A 16947-nucleotide genomic window follows, 5' to 3' on the forward strand; every position below is an offset into this window, starting at 1 on the left:
TACACAGAAGTGCAAACATGTGAATTAGGAAAGTTGGAATAAGACAGAAACCTTAAAGTCTTATCACCTCTTTTATTCAATCGGTTAAAGGATTTCTCATAAAGGTGATGTTCTTCCTTACAGATCTCCAACCACTTTCCATGTTTGCATGCTTTCTCTAAACAACACTCTCCCCCCTAACTTTTCTCCATCCTTCAAGTATTCCAGTGTGCTCTCTAAAACTCACATGGGGATAGAGGCAAATGCACCATCATAAATCAGCCAGTAATAGCATTGGTGGTGGTGTGAAGAGCCAATACTGGGTTATTAATCATTTCTGTAAGGTTAGAGAGCTAAAAGTACAGGCAGTTTATTGGGCAAAAAGTGTGCAACAGCTGAGACATTAAAACTGACTCACTTTTAACATTATTTACAGTACTATAGGAAAGCAGGGTTCATATTATGAATAACTAGATATTGAAGGCTGCTCTTACCTTGAAAGATGGCAACCGGATGGCCCCGCGTAACCCAATGCCCAAGCCAATCCCCTCGTAACCCAGACCTTCTCCTTTGTTCCAGTTCTCCAGAAGACAAGATGTGATGCGGTCCTTTGGTTTTGGCTTCTCCTCATCTTTATGTTCTCCAGATTTTACTGGAGTAAGTGATGCCTATGCAAGACAAGCAGGATTAAAAAAGAGGACACTAACACACTGGTGCAGACGCTAAAAATTGGGTGCTTGAACAAAGCAGCAGCATCTACTCATACGAAAGCTCAAATTTCCCTGAACAAGCACAGACTTAAGGTGCTCAAATCCATCAATAGCACTTATGGAACATCCCTGCTTGACTTCCATTGGAAAAGTTCAGCCTGAACAAATTCTAGGGAGGAGGCAAATGTCAAAAACATCAGAAGGATGTGCCTACTTTCCCTACTGCAGAGAGTCTGTCGATTAAACTGCAAACTCTCCACCTTGCCTGGCAGAAAACAACCTTAATTTGGCATGATCTTTTTGTGGTGCAAAAACCATGTATGTTTTCTCATGTAGGCTGTAGCCTAATATCCACATTGGGTTTTAGGAATTTGTGAAGGTCAGGCAGTGCTAAGTACACTTTTGCCATTTGTAAAGACGTGGACATACTCTAAGCCAGGCACAGGCAAACTTGGCCCTCCAGATGTTTTGGGACTACAGCTCCCATCATCCCTAGCTAACAGGACCAGTGGGAATTGTCGTCTCAAAACATCTGTAGGGCCGAGTTTGCCTATGCCTGCTCTAAGCCATGTCTGAAGTCACACAGAAATCACACACAAACATACACAGAGAGCTGCCTCAAATGGAGTCATGCATCTAGCTCCATACTGCCTACTCCAAACACAGCTGACTCTCTAGTCTAAGGTTTCAGATAAAAGACTTTCACACCCTTACACTAGAGATCCCTTTAAAACAACAACAATAGCCTTGAGCGATAAGGAATCAGACCTGCGCTCCTATACATGCATGCATGCACTAAGCTTTGGTTCCTCCTATATAGTGCATGCATCTATCCATAAGAAAATATTTGTGAACTCTGAAGTTATTATTACTGCCTTGCCATACACCTGTCATGTTACTTGTTTTATGTATATCCAAACCCGCACTAGGGGAAACACAGAAAGATGCAAAGAGGCAGGTGGTGCAAACTGTCTGTCATTGAAAAGCCATTGGAAAAGAGGGGTGAGATTTGATGGTTACCTTTGCCAGACGCTCTTTCTTGTCCCACCAGTCATCAAATGCCCTGAAGGCCACCACCTCCACCATCTTCCGGTTTAAATCCCTCTTCATTATTGCTTTAAGTTCCTTCACAATCACCAAGAGGACACCATCCACAGTGGCCTTATGCGGATCTTCCTTCTTGGGCTGGTAACCCGGAGGAGGAACCGAGGGGTCAAACTTGGGCAAAGGGGGCCACTGCTGTCCACGGTTGATAGCTGCTCCCATGGAAAAGTGTCGGTAGGGAGGAAGGTTGACAAACTGCATCCGGTTCCCCATGAACGGGGGGTACTGGTAAGTGTTCTGCCCTTGCATCAAGCGGCTCAGCATTTGGGTTTGCATTTGAAAAGACATTGACATGCCTCCCCATTGGTTGCCCAAGACACTGATCATATCTACTTGCATGAGGGGAAACATCCCAGGATGGAACGGAGGAAGTGGAGGCAAGATGTGAGGGGGTGGAACCCCAGGAGGCGCTGGGAGGGGGGGAGGCGGGACGGTGACTGCGGGGTGAGTTGGGGGAGGCGGGGGAGGGAGAGGAGGAGGAGGGGGCATTGGGAAGACCGGCTGGGGTGGGGGTGGGGGAGGCAGGGGAGGAAAACCATGGGGAGGCATAGGAATTGAGGGAGCCATCACAGCTGAGTTGCCAACAGAAGTATTCACCACAATGTTTTTGGCACATTCTGTGCTTGGAGATTGGTTCATTTCATCATCGGAGATCTCCATGTCTTCCCCTGAAGACTGATGACACTGTGAGGAAAAGAGAAACATATTCTGCTTAGTCTAGGATTACAGTCCCATTAGCAAGACAAGTAAATAAAAATCAGGGAGGGGGAGTAACTTTGTCTCCTCAAGACATGTGCATCCAAGACAATTTAGTATTTTCTTGGGAGACATTCAGTTCAACAAAACATGTAAAATCACATCCTACGAGGTGCTCAAACTGTCAGGAGTATTTGTATATTAAAACCTGAAGAACTTTTCCACAAGGTCATCTTAATACTCACTATTTGGACCCTTCCCCCTAACTATGAGCATTCCCAGTTCGAAATGTAACACTAAAAGCAATCCAGAAATCTAATCTGGTTTTCATCAAGTATCCGCTGATCAATTTACTACCACCAGAGGGCAGTTGCTTCCAAAAAGCAAAGTTTACAGAAAGAAATGTGCTCTTTACCAGCCTGTGGCTAAATGAAAAAGAACATGGGTTTAAATCAGCGAAGGACAGCATATAATCACAAGAAACTCTCCTGTAACCCTTACCTATTCTTGATTCTGCTTAGGAACAACTCAGGAGTCATAGGAAGGTGAGAGAATATAAAACTGAATATGGAAAGAAGCCACACAGAGCTGTCAATGGAAGTTTCATCTTGGATGGAGAAGTCCCAAGATTTTGCCCAATTTTGCCCAAGGCTACCTAACAAGTTCAGGTTAAGAGATGCTCTCACTCAACTTCAGTTTGTCCCCCACAAAAATGGAGAAACCACCCTTTGCTGTTTCTTGCAGCAGTAGTCTATCACAGGCATGGCCAAACTTGGCCCTCCAGATGTTTTTGTGACTACAACTCCCATCCTCTCTAGCTAACAGACCAGTGGTCAGGGATGATGGGAATTGTAGCCCCAAAAGATCTGGAGGGCCAAGTTTGGCCCTGCCTGGTCTATCATGTCAGATCAAAGTGCAATGAAGCTGGCATGTCAGCTTGAAGATTAAAATGATAAAATAGCAGTAAGAGAGGAGAAAAGGCACATTTGCAAAAAAAAGGTGGGTTGCGCGTGTTTGTTGCTCAGTTCAACAAGCCCTTTAGTGAACATGCTGCAAACACTACTAGAATGGGCCTGTCCCTGGAGCAAGAACACAGCGCACAGAGCCCCACTGCCTCTCTTCCTTTTCATGGCACCCCCTCCTCCTTGGCTTACTTTCTGCCACCAATTTAGCAGCAACAGTCTCTCTCACACATTTCAACCGGTGAGTTCCTCTGCTTCTACCCTCCCTGCCTTGCTCTAGCAAGAGAGGAGGTGGAAAGTCTCTTGAGTGAACAGAAAACGGCAGGGCCACCAGTCATGGCTCTCAGTGCCAGGAGAGAGTGGGATGGTAGGACCCAAACGGCTTCAAGTTACAGGAAAGGAGATCCCAACTCAACACCAGGAAGAACTTTGATAGGAAGAGCTCATCAACAGGAACAGGCTCCCTCGGGAGGTGGTGGACTCTCCTTCCTCGGAGTTTTTAAGCAGAGGTTGGATGGTCACCTGTCATTGATGCTTCAACCGAGATTCCTGAATTCCAGCGGGTTGCGCTAAATGACTGTCAGCATCCCTTCCAACTCTACGATTCTGTGAATATAGGGCCTGGAGCAATCATCCCTATTTGCCCCCTCCAGGGATGGCCCTGGGTGGGAAAAAAGGCTCCGTTCATCTCTGCTGGAAAGTGGAACTTGAGGATAACTTGAATATAGGAAAAGAAAAAGCCTGGATAGCATGCTCTGATACACAGAATGTGGGTCAAGAAACAGAAAAAGACACATCTTCCTGACTTATTTTACTTATGCTATACTCTAGATTGGTTCATCTTTGCCTCTCTCTCCCCCTTACAAAAAGTTGTGTCTTTTTTTGGCAAGATCATAATGTACCAGGTGAAGCCCAGTGCCAAACTGCTGGCCTCGGTCTATGAGAATGCAACCCTTCCCATATAACGCATGGCAGCCAAAGTCCACCCCAGCTCTGTGGGCAGCTCAGAGTACCTTGGGGCATGGGAAGTGCACAGGAAATATTTTAACCAGTATTTAAATATATGGGCATATTTGCCATTTGTATTCTGAAACAGGAAATAGGAATCACAGATGGGTTGAAGGCAAGTTGGGTGAATTAAAAGCTACCACCAAAACCTTATGAACTTTATGCAGAGGCAACATTGCAAAAGCCCCTTGTGCCTCCAACAGCTTCATGGCTGGAAACTGACCTGCATGCATGGAGGGGACAAGTTTTGCAATCCAAAATTTATTTTAAGCAATACATTAGAAATATGATGGGGAAATGGGAGAGGAAGCAGGAGTGGGGAAATATACCAAAAATCAAAAGAAAGCCAGCTGGAAGGAGGAGGCTGTCAATTAAGGAGGGTTCAATTAAAATAAAATTCAGAAGGATAAAAAGCTTGTTCAAGACAAGAGAAATCATGGAGAGTAAGAAAGAACAAATGCAGAAAGCAGGGTGTAGCCAGGGAGGAAGAAAAACAGGGTCTAGGCAGAGAGCGAATGTAGAAGAAAAATGCTATGGCTTAGCTTTTAAAAATTGTTTTAACTGAAGATTAAACTTTCAGTTCATCAAGTCCTTTTAATGGATGTTACATTCAATGTGAGACACTAAAGTTAATGACAGCATGAGGTTAGGGGGAGAAGAGAGGTGGGGAAGAGAGGGGGGGGGATAGTAAATTTTTCATTATTTTACATAGTGTATGTGCCTAGTTTTGCCCCTGCAGAAAGGCCCCTGTAGTAGAGCATAACAGAGTATGGACTAGGACCTGGGAGACCAGGGTTAAGATCCCCACTCAGCCATAACTCGCTGGGTGGCCTCTGGCCAGTCCCTGCCTCTCATCCTAACTTAGCCCACAGGACTGTTGTGGGGATTAAAAGAGGAGGGGGAGAACCATGTGCGCCACATCGAGCTCCTTGGGGAAAAGGTGGCTATAAATGCAATCCATCAATCCTGGCCCACAGCCATCCAGTGAGCTTCAGTACAAGGTGGGAGGCCAGAATGCAGGCCTCCCTCAAAGTCCAACAAGTCTCTCTGCAACTTCTCCAAGTTGATGCCTTCCAGTTACACCACAGCTCCCACCATCCCTGCCCACTGGGCCACGCTGCCTGAGCCTCATGAGAGTTGCAGTCCCAAACATGTGGAGGGTGCCAGGTTGGGGAAGCCTGCATTACATTATCCAGATATCAAATATATTTTGGCATAGTACCTATTGGTGAATTATGGTGCTGGAGGAGACTCTTGAGAGTCCCATGGACTGCACTGCAAGAAGATCAAACCTATCCATTCTGAAGGAAATCAGCCCTGAGTGCTCACTGGAAGGACAAATCCTGAAGCTGAGGCTCCAATACTTTGGCCACCTCATGAGAAGAGAAGACTCCCTGGAAAAGACCCTGATGTTGGGAAAGATGGAGGGCACAAGGAGAAGGGGACGACAGAGGATGAGATGGGGGGACAGTGTTCTCGAAGCTACCAGCATGAGTCTGACCAAACTGCGGGAGGCAGTGGAAGACAGGAGTGCCTGGTGTGCTCTGGTCCAGGGGGTCACGAGGAGTCGGACACGACTAAACGACTAAACAACAACCACCACCAATTGGAACCATGCAGCAAGAAAACAAAGAAGACCAGCAGCTCCTTCCAGAGTAGATGTTGCATCGAATATCTGCTGTTTATTCTCCAAGAAGCAGCCAGACAGTGTGTCCTCTCCGTCTAGGGTTGTTTTCACCAGTGCTCTGAAGCACACCGGCCCTCTTGAGCCAAAGCACATGGTTTGCAACTGCCACCTGCCATCTACCTACAGGGCTGGGCTGCTGCTGCTGCACCCCAATCCAAATGCTTGTTAAAATACAATACTACACCTTGCTGGAAGGAAAGAAAACTGAACAACAAAAGGCCTCGTTTACAGTGCTTTATTAAACTCTCACGAGAGGAAATTTAAACTGAGCTTTCCAGACGCAGAGGGGTGGAGGGAGATATTCCCCTGGAAACTGCAACACAGTCCCAAGACTACTGGCTTGTAAAGAAATGCCACCGTGCTGGTGTTTGTGCCACACAATGTGGCAGGCTCAGGTGCAGCTTCCTAATTAGTTATCGCCTCTTACCAAGAGAAACTGGTAAAAGGGGCAAGTGAGAAAATGGGGCCGGTGGGGCGGGGAGCAGGGAGAGAATCAGTTGATCACAGCGGGGAACTTGCAGAGAGAGCAAAGCCACTCACCTCTCTCAAAAGAGGGAATTTCCAAGGGATGCAAAATGCCCCTTGTTCGTAAACAACAACTTTGTTTTGCACCAGAGGCTCAAGCAAGAGGCAGACTTTTAAGACTCTGGTTTGTGGTCCATGCCCTTCTTACACCTGTTGTTCTGGAGAGGAGATATCCACACTCCTGGGGATGACAAAGCCCTTCTTGAGGGATAAAGAAGAGGGAGGCGCTCTAATTTTGGCCATGGGCCATCCTCCTTTGCTCTAACGTAACAGAATTAACTGGCACCTTGACAATGCTACGTGGATACCCAGGGACTGCACATAAAGACCAGAGAGCACGAATGGGGCATTCAGAGCAGCTAACCAAAGGAAATGCAAAAGCACCAGAATTGCCTTGCTGGGGCAGACCTTGTTTAACAAAGATGGCTCTGTCACATTCCTCGCCCCCCCCCTTCCAGGGAAGGAAGGCAACCCCCCCCCCAGCTGCTTGTTTCTCAGCAACTGGTCTTCAGAGGTACTCAGCACCTCTGTTGGATTTTGCTCTTCCTCAAATCCGTTTTTGATTTTTAAAAACTTTCTAGGGGTTGCAACATTTCTTTTTAAGAAACTGAGGCAAAGCATACACAGACCCTCCCATTGCTTCTGAAAGGGATCCAACAGGCTCCAAGTCAAAAGGGCAGAATTTTAAAATGAGCCATTTCATTTGCAGAACAACTTCCACCAGACATAGGCTTGCCATTCATCAGGAATATTCCCGACACGTTCCGGTTTTCAGGTGTAAAAATGGTGGGGAGGGGGATGTGGCAAAATGTCATGGAAAACCTGGGTGTATGGCAACAAACAATTCTGGTGGTTTCCTTGAAAAAGCTCAGCAACTTTGTGGGTGTCAGGAAAAGCAGACAGCATTTCATTAAGTTCTGGAAAAGGATAGCAAGAAGACCAGCAATGAAGGCTTGCACATTTGCAAGACGATTTGCGACTCAGATTGTGAAGTCTGCAACACCACGATAACAAGACACTTAGGATGAACCCCCTTCAGACGAAGAAGTATCTCAAATTCTCAACCACAATAGCCTCTCAGCATTGCTGCTCTATTGAGCCATGAGAGCTGGGCAATAACTGCGCTTCTCTGCAAAAAACTGCCATGCCATTAACATAGGATGGGGCAAGGCAATATTTAGCACTTGGTCTCCTGCCACCCCATGTTTTCCTAATTTGGAACCAGGTGACAGGAACAGAGGAAGCCTGCAACTTTAATACCATATCCCTGTTCAGATGCTGGAGGAGTGGAGCCTTGGCAATATGTGCCCCCGCTAAAAAAATCCCCACAACAATGATAATAATAACAACTATTCCTTCATTGTTGCTACATTTTAAGCCATGGGTACTCAAGTGAAAAGAACACTCCGCTTCACATACTCTGGTTTCTCTGCAGATCGTATAAAAGAACACTCTGCTTAGCCATAAAACCAGTTTCCTCTTACTAGGTTTGCAAAAAATCCAAACGGACTTTAGGTTTGGAACCTATTCTGTGTTACAAGGCGCAGACTCAGAATGATGTCATAATAAAAACAAGTATGCTCCTAAACATGTACAGAGTGTGGTTCTCTCACTACCACATTGTAGCCCATCATGCACCAGATATAAGGATGTCAAGGTCAGAGGATGCAGTTTCCAATGAGGTGTGAGCCACGGTGGTGTCAGACCTTCTCTTGTTAGAAACTGAGCCCCCAGACCCAGCAAAATAAGATTCCTTGACACTTCTACATGGAAGCAAGTCTTATTGATTTCAATGGAACTTGTACTCCAGGGGTGACCTTGAGATCACATTCAAAAGCTCTGCTATCTGGATTCATAATAATCTGGGCTGAAAGTAGATTAATAGGATGGTCAATGTATTTGTGACAAATTCATTTCTCAACATATGCTTAATATTATTTATAAAATGAATACATACATCCAAAACAACTAATTTAACCAAATGAACAAAAAAATCACAGCAAGAACAATTCCAGGGATCACTACCCTCAAGCTTACTTAGAATAAAATTTCTTAGAAAAGGCAGAAGTGATATGTAGCCAACACTGCTGCTTTCTAAGAAGGTACAGTAAGAAGACTTTGTGTAATATGCAAACTTTGAAAGCCTCAAAGTCTAATCTGGCACCTGAGAGCGAAAGAGGTACTCTTGCCTACAACCACACTTTCTACACTTTCTACAGTTAATATGATAGAAGAGAGCCATCCTCCTGTCTGCTTCATTGCTGAGCAAGTTCTTCCCACTTTCCAATCCTGTAGCAGCAATAGTGCCTCAAGTCTTATCTGGATTAAGCTTCAGTTTATTGGCATACTGATGACTCCAAATCTACAGAAGATCCCGACCAGTTTTATGCTGATGTTAAATACTGTGGAGCATAAAAGTGAAACCCTACAACGATGTCTCCACAAGGCTGAACAACATCCCTCCACCAACTTTCATGGTCACTCCAGAAGGACACCCTGGTATCGAAAGGAGTCAAGAGATCAAGGAGAACAGGGTCACACTCCCCATCTCTCTCCTAATCACCAAATTCTTGTATGTTCTTGCCTTGCTCCCTCTTGCTAATAGAATGGACGTAAGACAACCCACTGCCTGAAGCCAATCCTGTAAAATTTTCACTGGGGGAGGGGTGAGCAAGAATCCCACTGTGGAAATTAAGTTTGTATGAGAAGGGCACTTCAAAAAGCACACATGAAGCTTTAATAGATAAAGATAGTCTATGCAGAAAGAGGAATCTATTACCAAAGAACTGAAACAACCGATTTCAGAGCAGAATTGCAGCAGCTGTTAAACAGCATGTAATGACACAACACTAAACAACAGGAGGCAAAGAGAGAATATCACATGCATTTGGAACTGCAAAGGGATAACAGGGAGGCAGAACACAGAGGGAGCTTCATCCAATATAGCTACACCAATTCCTTCCAATAATAGATGCAACTTAATGGGGAGCACTTCCAAGTACATCAAAATGTGTGAAGCAAGTTCACTGGCTACTTGGCAGACTTTTCCCATAGACTGTGGCAATGTCCATCAACACAAATACATGGCAATAATAATTTTAAGCAAAGTGAGAGATATAAGTGGATGAAAGAATGCATACGAACCTGCAAATTGAATTAGTATAATATTTGAAAGGAAGAGCAGGAATAAAAATGGTGATATGGAATTCAGCCTTATTTGCAAACTGCTACAGAACCAGGAATTGTATTTAACCAGTAAGGCAGGAGGGCACCTGTACTGAATATGTACAGTTAAGATGCTGACAGAGAAAAAGTGGACCTTGCAACAAAATATTGCAGTGCCATATGTTCCTGCTCCACTAAGCCAGCCATGCCCTCCAACAAGATATGCCATTCCATTCTCCCTGTTTTCTTGCCACAATAAACTGTTCTGAGGCCACTGAGCAGGCTCAGCCCTAACTTTTAGGGTGCCCCCCCCAAAAAAAAATCTGTTGTATTTCTGCATATTTGCCGATTCCTCATTCTTGTGTGTGACTAGTGCTATTTTGGCTACATAAGTAACGGCACCCACAGTCTGAATATAAATAGAGGGCATTACTGCATACAACAGAGGTCTGCTATTCTTTATATCAATCGTTATAATACCAATCATTTTGTATTATTTTTATTTATTTGAACTCTGTTTTTCCAAAACTATTTATTTCATACAATTATATATTCCTTGATTGTTAAAAAAATCATTGTTTTAAAAAAGAATAAAACAATAAAAACTGCACAGTTAAAAACAGCTATCTGAAACATTCAAATAATAATTGAAATCCATTATAAGCAACTCCAATAAAAAGTACATTGGCTCCTGCAGACAAGAGGCGGGGCTATGGAGCTAGCAAGTAGCATCCATGGGTGGGAAAACTCTGGCAGTTCACAGCTAAAGAAACCAACAGGAGCTCAAACGGCTTTGACATTGACTGATCCAGGAGGTGGTGTACTGAACTCTGCCACTTGGTTTAGACCAAAAGGGCTCCCACACTTTGGGGCATTTGTCTCTGGTCTACTGAACCAGGGAGACAGGACCACACCAGTCCAGCATAAGGGCTGGCCACCCATATCCTATCATATTAATTTCCTAATTCCTTGCAAAAATAACCATTACTGCCAAAATTCAAAGCAAGGTAATATTCCAGGAGAGTTTCTGAAGTACAGATCTCATGCAGTTCACAGAGCAACTAGTACCAAGCACTACCATGTAAAAACAGATAAACAAGGAAGGATTCACCTCTGATGGAATCATGACTTTTTTTAAAGGGTCATACCTACTTTTATGATCTGTTCAACAGATCATGCCACATACTTTAGCCAGCTTCCTTCCTGGTTGGGCAAACCAAACTGTGTTGGAGCAGGTCATCCAGGACAGCACATGGGGAAACCTGAGGATATTGAGCCCCTGCCATAAGGGAGCCTAGAATAACCTCCTGTGTAATGGTCACCATTTTAAACAGAATCAGTAAGCTGTAATAGTGCAGAATGGATCATTTATTGTCCAGCCTAGCATTTTAGGGTTATTTAGTTAATCATTTCTTTCAGAATGGTTATTTCTCCTAATGTGCATATTCAAGATGGCTTAGTTCTATCTCAGTATGTGACTACATAGCTCTACATAAAAAGGACAGTTACAATGGACTCCACAAGTGGCAATTTTAACACATTTGCCATTGTGACTGGATTTACTAACACAGAATAAAACATGCTCCCACTTTTCCTTCCTTTGTCGTTGGTTCCTTTGTTGTTGTGACCCCCTCCTTTGGCAATCCTCACAGAACTCTAGCCCAATGGTTGCCATTAATTTGATTTGAGCTGATGTTATAATGAAATGATTTTAGAATGTTGTATTACTTTACTGTTGTTAGCCGCTCTGAGCCCGGCTTCGGCTGGGGAGGGCGGGATATAAATAAAATTTTATTATTATTATTTTCCTACATACTGAATCTCTGTGCTTCCTTAAACACAGATGCTCCCTCTCTTAACCTTAGTTACTACAGCATCCATTTGACCAAAAGACACTTGTGGCCTGATCTAGTGCATGTTTATTCAGAGGCAAGTCTCAATGAGTTTGATTGAACTTACTGCCAGGTAAGTATGTACTGGACTGGAGCCTCCAGTGATGCTATTTCAGGGATCGATAACAGGAATTTTAAGATGCATACAAAGAAAGGATCATAAAGAAAGTCCACTACATTGTCTACTTCCAGAGCTGAATGTAGAGCCTCTTTGCCTTCTTGGGAGCCAGGTTAGAATCCAACTCTTAAAAAAATAAACCAGGTGGTCAGTTGTAGAAAAGCCCCTTGACCTTTGAGCACAACAGTCTGCTTAACTGCTGTAACATTCAGGGCCAACCCAGGGCATTTTGACACCTGAAGCGAACCACAATATCGTACCCCACTCCCCACCAGGGAAGAAGGGGTGAGTGAAAATCTACATCAAGAAGAAGGGGGGAAATAACCATCTGCATTGGGATATGCTGCCCCTGTGGATTCAGCTGCCTGAGGCTGTCACCTCACCTTGCCTCATGTGTGGGCCGGCCCTGGAAGCAATACTGTACATAGCTTATGGAAAGTGTGTGTGTGTGTGTGTGTGTGTGTGTGAGAGAGAGAGAGAGAGAGAGAGAGAGAGAGAGAGAGAGAAAGAGAGAGAGAGAGAGAGAGAGAGAGAGAGATTGGTGTGGAATAGACCATTGGCCCTAGATATGGTAAGTATATATTCTGATCATCTATTGGCAGCAAATCTCATTGAGTGGTCCAAAGAATGACACCCTCTCTGCCTGTCAGACAGAGCAACCTCAGCCTCTTGTTGCAAGGATAAACGAAATTAATACTAGAATGCAGGCACTGAGAAGAAAACCTGGTGACTTTGATTTATCTTCCCACCCTTCGCTCCAGGGATGTCTTAGAGGCAGCACACAGGAAGGTGCCTTACACCAAATCACACAACTGGTCCATTTTGCTTAATATTGCCCAAACCATCAGGCAAGGGGCATTCCCAGTACGATCTGCAGATACCAGGGATTGAACCTGGGACCTTCTGCATGCACAGCAAATGCCTGGCCATTGGGCTGCAGCCCCTCCCCATTCAGAACATGCCTGTGAATGCCAGTTGTTGGGGGAACATGAGCAGAAGAGTTCCTATCTGGCTGGCCACTGTGAACTGGGATGCAGGACTAGAAGGGTCATTGGCCCAATCCGGATGCAGGATGCTTCTTGTGGCAATGTTCCTGTTCAGAAACAAAGCTCTGAAAAGGCATGGGATGGGTCATACATAGGAAAGAGAATTACAGTACCCCACCCTGGGGTTGCTATGCAATGAAGAGTGGGGCTATAACTTCAACAAGACAATAAAAATTGCACCCCAATGCTGTTACTTCATTTTAGAATAACATATCCTAGACGTCACAGCCAACACACTCACAGCTACAGAAACTGCTATCCACAGAAAAACTGCAGCATACATTTCCTCTTTTATGTGAATTATGAAGAAGACAATGCAGATTGTGGAATCTCCTTTTAAAAAAACAGGAGAAAGAAATCTCCTTTTGGATGGAAAGGTGGAGACACTGAAAGTGCCTACCCTCTTTCCTACCGAGACCTCGTCTATCCCTGCTTCCCTCCTCTTGCTGAGGAATTCTCTGAAAGCCTGGCTATGAACAACAGCCTCACAATAGGCTGAAACATGAGCCTCTGCTTTCCCAGCCTCTTCATAGGCTAAAGCTTGGCACTCCTCTCCATCTCATTTGCAAGCTGGAAAAGCAACAGCTCACATTTCTACAGGGGTAGTACATCATTATTTCAGATTCAGTCCCACCAGAAAGGGGAGGGGAGATGACAACAACAAAAAGCAAACTATTAAGCTAGAATCTGCAATCATTTAAAAAGGGAGAGCTCACTGTTTTTATTTCACTTTTTATATGATTTTGCATTCTTGTGTTACACAGACAGCATCATTTTCAAGACAACCCTCATTACAAGCTGGCAAATATGGAACTAAACAAAGTTCAGGTAAACACTATCAGCGTTCTTTTAACTCATGTGTAACTATACGCATTCTATGTGCCTATTTTATAGTTTTGTTTGTCATCTTTTAATTTTTATCTTTTGTAATTGTTCTCAGTTTTATACACATTTTTAAATGAATTTTTAAAAAGACCAATTGCTCATATTTAATTATGGAGCAGGAAAGGTCATAAGCCCCTGTAGAATGACTGAGAGACTCAAGGAGAAGGCACAAACAGCAACATGTTTGAAAAGATACTGCAGTGAGGAAGAGTGCATTTCATGAGATCCAACTCTGAAGCAGATGCACAACTGAATCCTATGCATGACAGCTTAGAAGGAAACTACTTTAATATGTCACAAGTTTAGCAGATAACAGACAATATTACAACTCCAGGGAGCCTAAAAACATTTACAACTTGACAGACCAAATGCTTGTTGAAATAAGGTGGTGGCTTCCAAGTGACAATAGCACAACCTGGCTAAAAATTGTTTCCCATGGGAGATTTAACAGCAGCATGGAAAAGAGACAGCAGCAGGTCCCTTCTTGTCCCAGCAGTCAACCCAGCTGATGTGGAGAGGGAATTTTCAACACAAGGCCTCGGATCATGCACCACACCTTCTCTGGAATACTCCTAACCAATTCCAATACAAAGGAATCACATCCATGCAGGGCTAAGTCTCCCATCTTACAAATTAAGCACATCTTGTTTTATAAGTTAAACACTTTATAGCACATGGGTGTTCACCACAGATGCACACAGGCAACTCCTGGCCACCGTGCACTTCAGCAGGACATGCATAAGTCTGCCCAGCCCCTGCACAGTGCGGAAAACGGCACACGCGTGCCCATCGTGCACAAGTGGGTCAGAGCCTGTACGCATACTACACACAATTCTTGGGCTGAGAATTGCACCTGTTTAAAATCAGAAATGCAAAGCTCTCCACACCGCTTACACATATGTAAGTAAGGCTTATCTGAACCACTTACCTCTTCCATTTTTTCTGGAGTTGGACTATCGTTATCAGGCAACATTTCTTTAGGTTCAGAGGACTCTGTTTTGGAAGTCCTACTCAGCTGGTCAAGCGGAGTCAGGCTAGCATCAGGCATTCCTTTCGAATTCTGAGAGAGAGAAGTTATTCCAAGTATTGGCTCCTCATCGTCAGAATCCGGCAATGGTGTTGGACTAATGTCCTCCAAGCCTGTGCTGGAAGGACGCGAGGAAGGGGTTTGTGCTCTGTAGTTGGGCTGAGAGTTGGAACCAAATGTTGCAATTGGAGAAAGCTGGGAGGAGGAGGAGGAGATGGGGCTACCTTCCATTCTAATCTCATTGTCCGAGTCATGCTCATTGAGAAAATATAGCTTTGTTCTCTGCTCTTTTAAGAGCATCTCAATTCTTGAGTCTAAACTGTTGTGCTGAATTTCAGATTCTGTGGTTGGGGTGCCTGGGGTCTCGCTCCTTTCTGGAGTCTGTGTGAAGGGTACCACAGGTGGTTCATTGAGACTGTTGGGCTCAGGTGGGGCTGGGGGCTCCTCAGGTTTGTCCTTCACAGGAACAAAGTCAACAGTGGCAGCGGTGCTACTTTCAACTGCCATCTCCGTTGGTGTTGGTGGCGGCCGGCGGTACTCAGAATCCCTAGAAGTTTGGGGAAACTGCGGCTCTTCAGGCTGGGGAAACGTTGTGGGTGCCTGGTAGGGGGAGAAAGCGGACTTGAAAGTCGAAGAACCTGTGTGGCTCAAAGGAGGAGTGTGGGAAAATTGCACAGCCTCTTGAGGGTGGGATTTGAATGCACTGAACTGATGTTCTGACCCTCGGAAAACACCAGCTGAATTATGAACGTAATGGTGGCCTGGGCGTCTGTTATAAGCATCTGTAAATTTTGTTTCATGTCTTCTGGGTTTATACCCAGAGTCCTGACTAAAGTGGTACGCAGGTGTTGTCTGACGACTAGAGTACGCAGAATCTTGGGAAAATGGAGTCCCCAGGCGTGGGGTAAGAGGGGTTCCTTGGGACTGAGGAGTGAATTGGCTGTAAGAGTTTGGGGTATCTTGCCGACAACTGGAAAAGGCGGTATCATGGGAAAATGGGGTACCACTGTTTGGGGTAGCTGATGATCCCACAGAAGAAGCACTGTTGTCTTTTAATTGTTTCAGAGTTTCAGCCAGCTGCAAAAAAGGAAAACAGAAAAATATGCATACATTTCTGAAGTGCCATTGGAAACATTAAGACTTGAGCAGGGGGCCTAGCTATGCACACATCCAAGGAACACTTAAGGAGCTACTTGACAAGCATACATATAAACACTGCTGCTGCAAGATGATCAAGAGTGGCAGGCATCAGTACTAGCCCTACAATGGACAAAGGTTCCTGAAACCATCCTTTCATCTAATCTACCAGTTGTTGTTTTCTAACCTCTAGTTCATGTTTGTGTGGGGTGGGGTGGGGTTAATGAAATGTACCAACTATAAGAGAATTTGGCTGAGTTGTAAAAAACAAAAAACAAACAAACCCAGAATCTTTGAACAAAAACATGTTCAAAGCAGCTGGAATTTTTCCAGCTATTGATTTTTTAAGAACCACATGCACAACCAACTGATCACTGTCAATTAATAGTTACTTTGAAGTCCTCTTCAATTATTGTAAATAGACCATTTCCAAGTTCTGAAGTTCACAGAAAAATAAAATGAAAGGTTCGAGAACTATGACGACAGTAAACCTAATACATATTCGACCAGGCAGTATCTGTAAAAAATAAATGACTCTATCCCCATCTTTCATGAACGGCCATGGAATTGATCTTGAAGTTAACATGGCAACAGTAAATCCATAGCCAATATGATCAAACACTAAAAAGGAATCAGGACATCAAGTAACCGTGGGAGTCAGCAGAAAGGACTTGACATTGTTAGCCCACTGTTATTCTCAGATGAAGAAACAAATGTCTATGATTAGACCATCTGCTTAAGTGGTTGTTGCAAGCGGTGGATGGCGAGAACTCCCTGCAATCCCTGTGTAAATAAACCCAGTGTGTGGTGGCTGATGCAGATAAATCTGAGGGGGAGTAAAGAGAAATGAACACTAGCGACTGATAAGGGAAGAACACAAAGTGAGGGAGTGCGGCATGGCTGAAGGATCAGCTGCCCACAATATAAACAGCGACAGGCTGGCACATGGCTGGCTGATCGGCATCACAGGGCACCTTCCAACGCTCACAGCGCAGCCTCCAGCTGC

At 44.5% G+C, this 16947-nt stretch overlaps 2 protein-coding genes across 9 annotated transcripts in view; both read right to left on the reverse strand.

The window, feature by feature from the left end:
* LOC308465401 (uncharacterized protein) overlaps nucleotides 1–16947 on the reverse strand; it is a 321144-nt gene that overhangs the window by 53458 nt on the left and 250739 nt on the right. The gene's annotated exons all lie outside the window — the stretch shown is intronic.
* SETD1B (SET domain containing 1B, histone lysine methyltransferase) overlaps nucleotides 1–16947 on the reverse strand; it is a 67934-nt gene that overhangs the window by 22183 nt on the left and 28804 nt on the right. For all 6 annotated transcript variants that reach the window (XM_080985015.1, XM_080985011.1, XM_080985012.1 and 3 more), the window contains 3 exons: nucleotides 14706–15881; nucleotides 1710–2477; nucleotides 474–647 (listed from right to left, as the gene is read on the reverse strand). In XM_080985015.1, coding sequence (XP_080841141.1) covers nucleotides 474–647; nucleotides 1710–2477; nucleotides 14706–15881 — 2118 coding nt within the window. The remainder of the gene's footprint in view (nucleotides 1–473; nucleotides 648–1709; nucleotides 2478–14705; nucleotides 15882–16947) is intronic.

This window comes from Podarcis pityusensis (genome assembly GCF_964106645.2).
Source record: "Podarcis pityusensis genome assembly, chromosome: 16".
Classification (NCBI taxonomy): Eukaryota; Metazoa; Chordata; class Lepidosauria; order Squamata; family Lacertidae; genus Podarcis; species Podarcis pityusensis.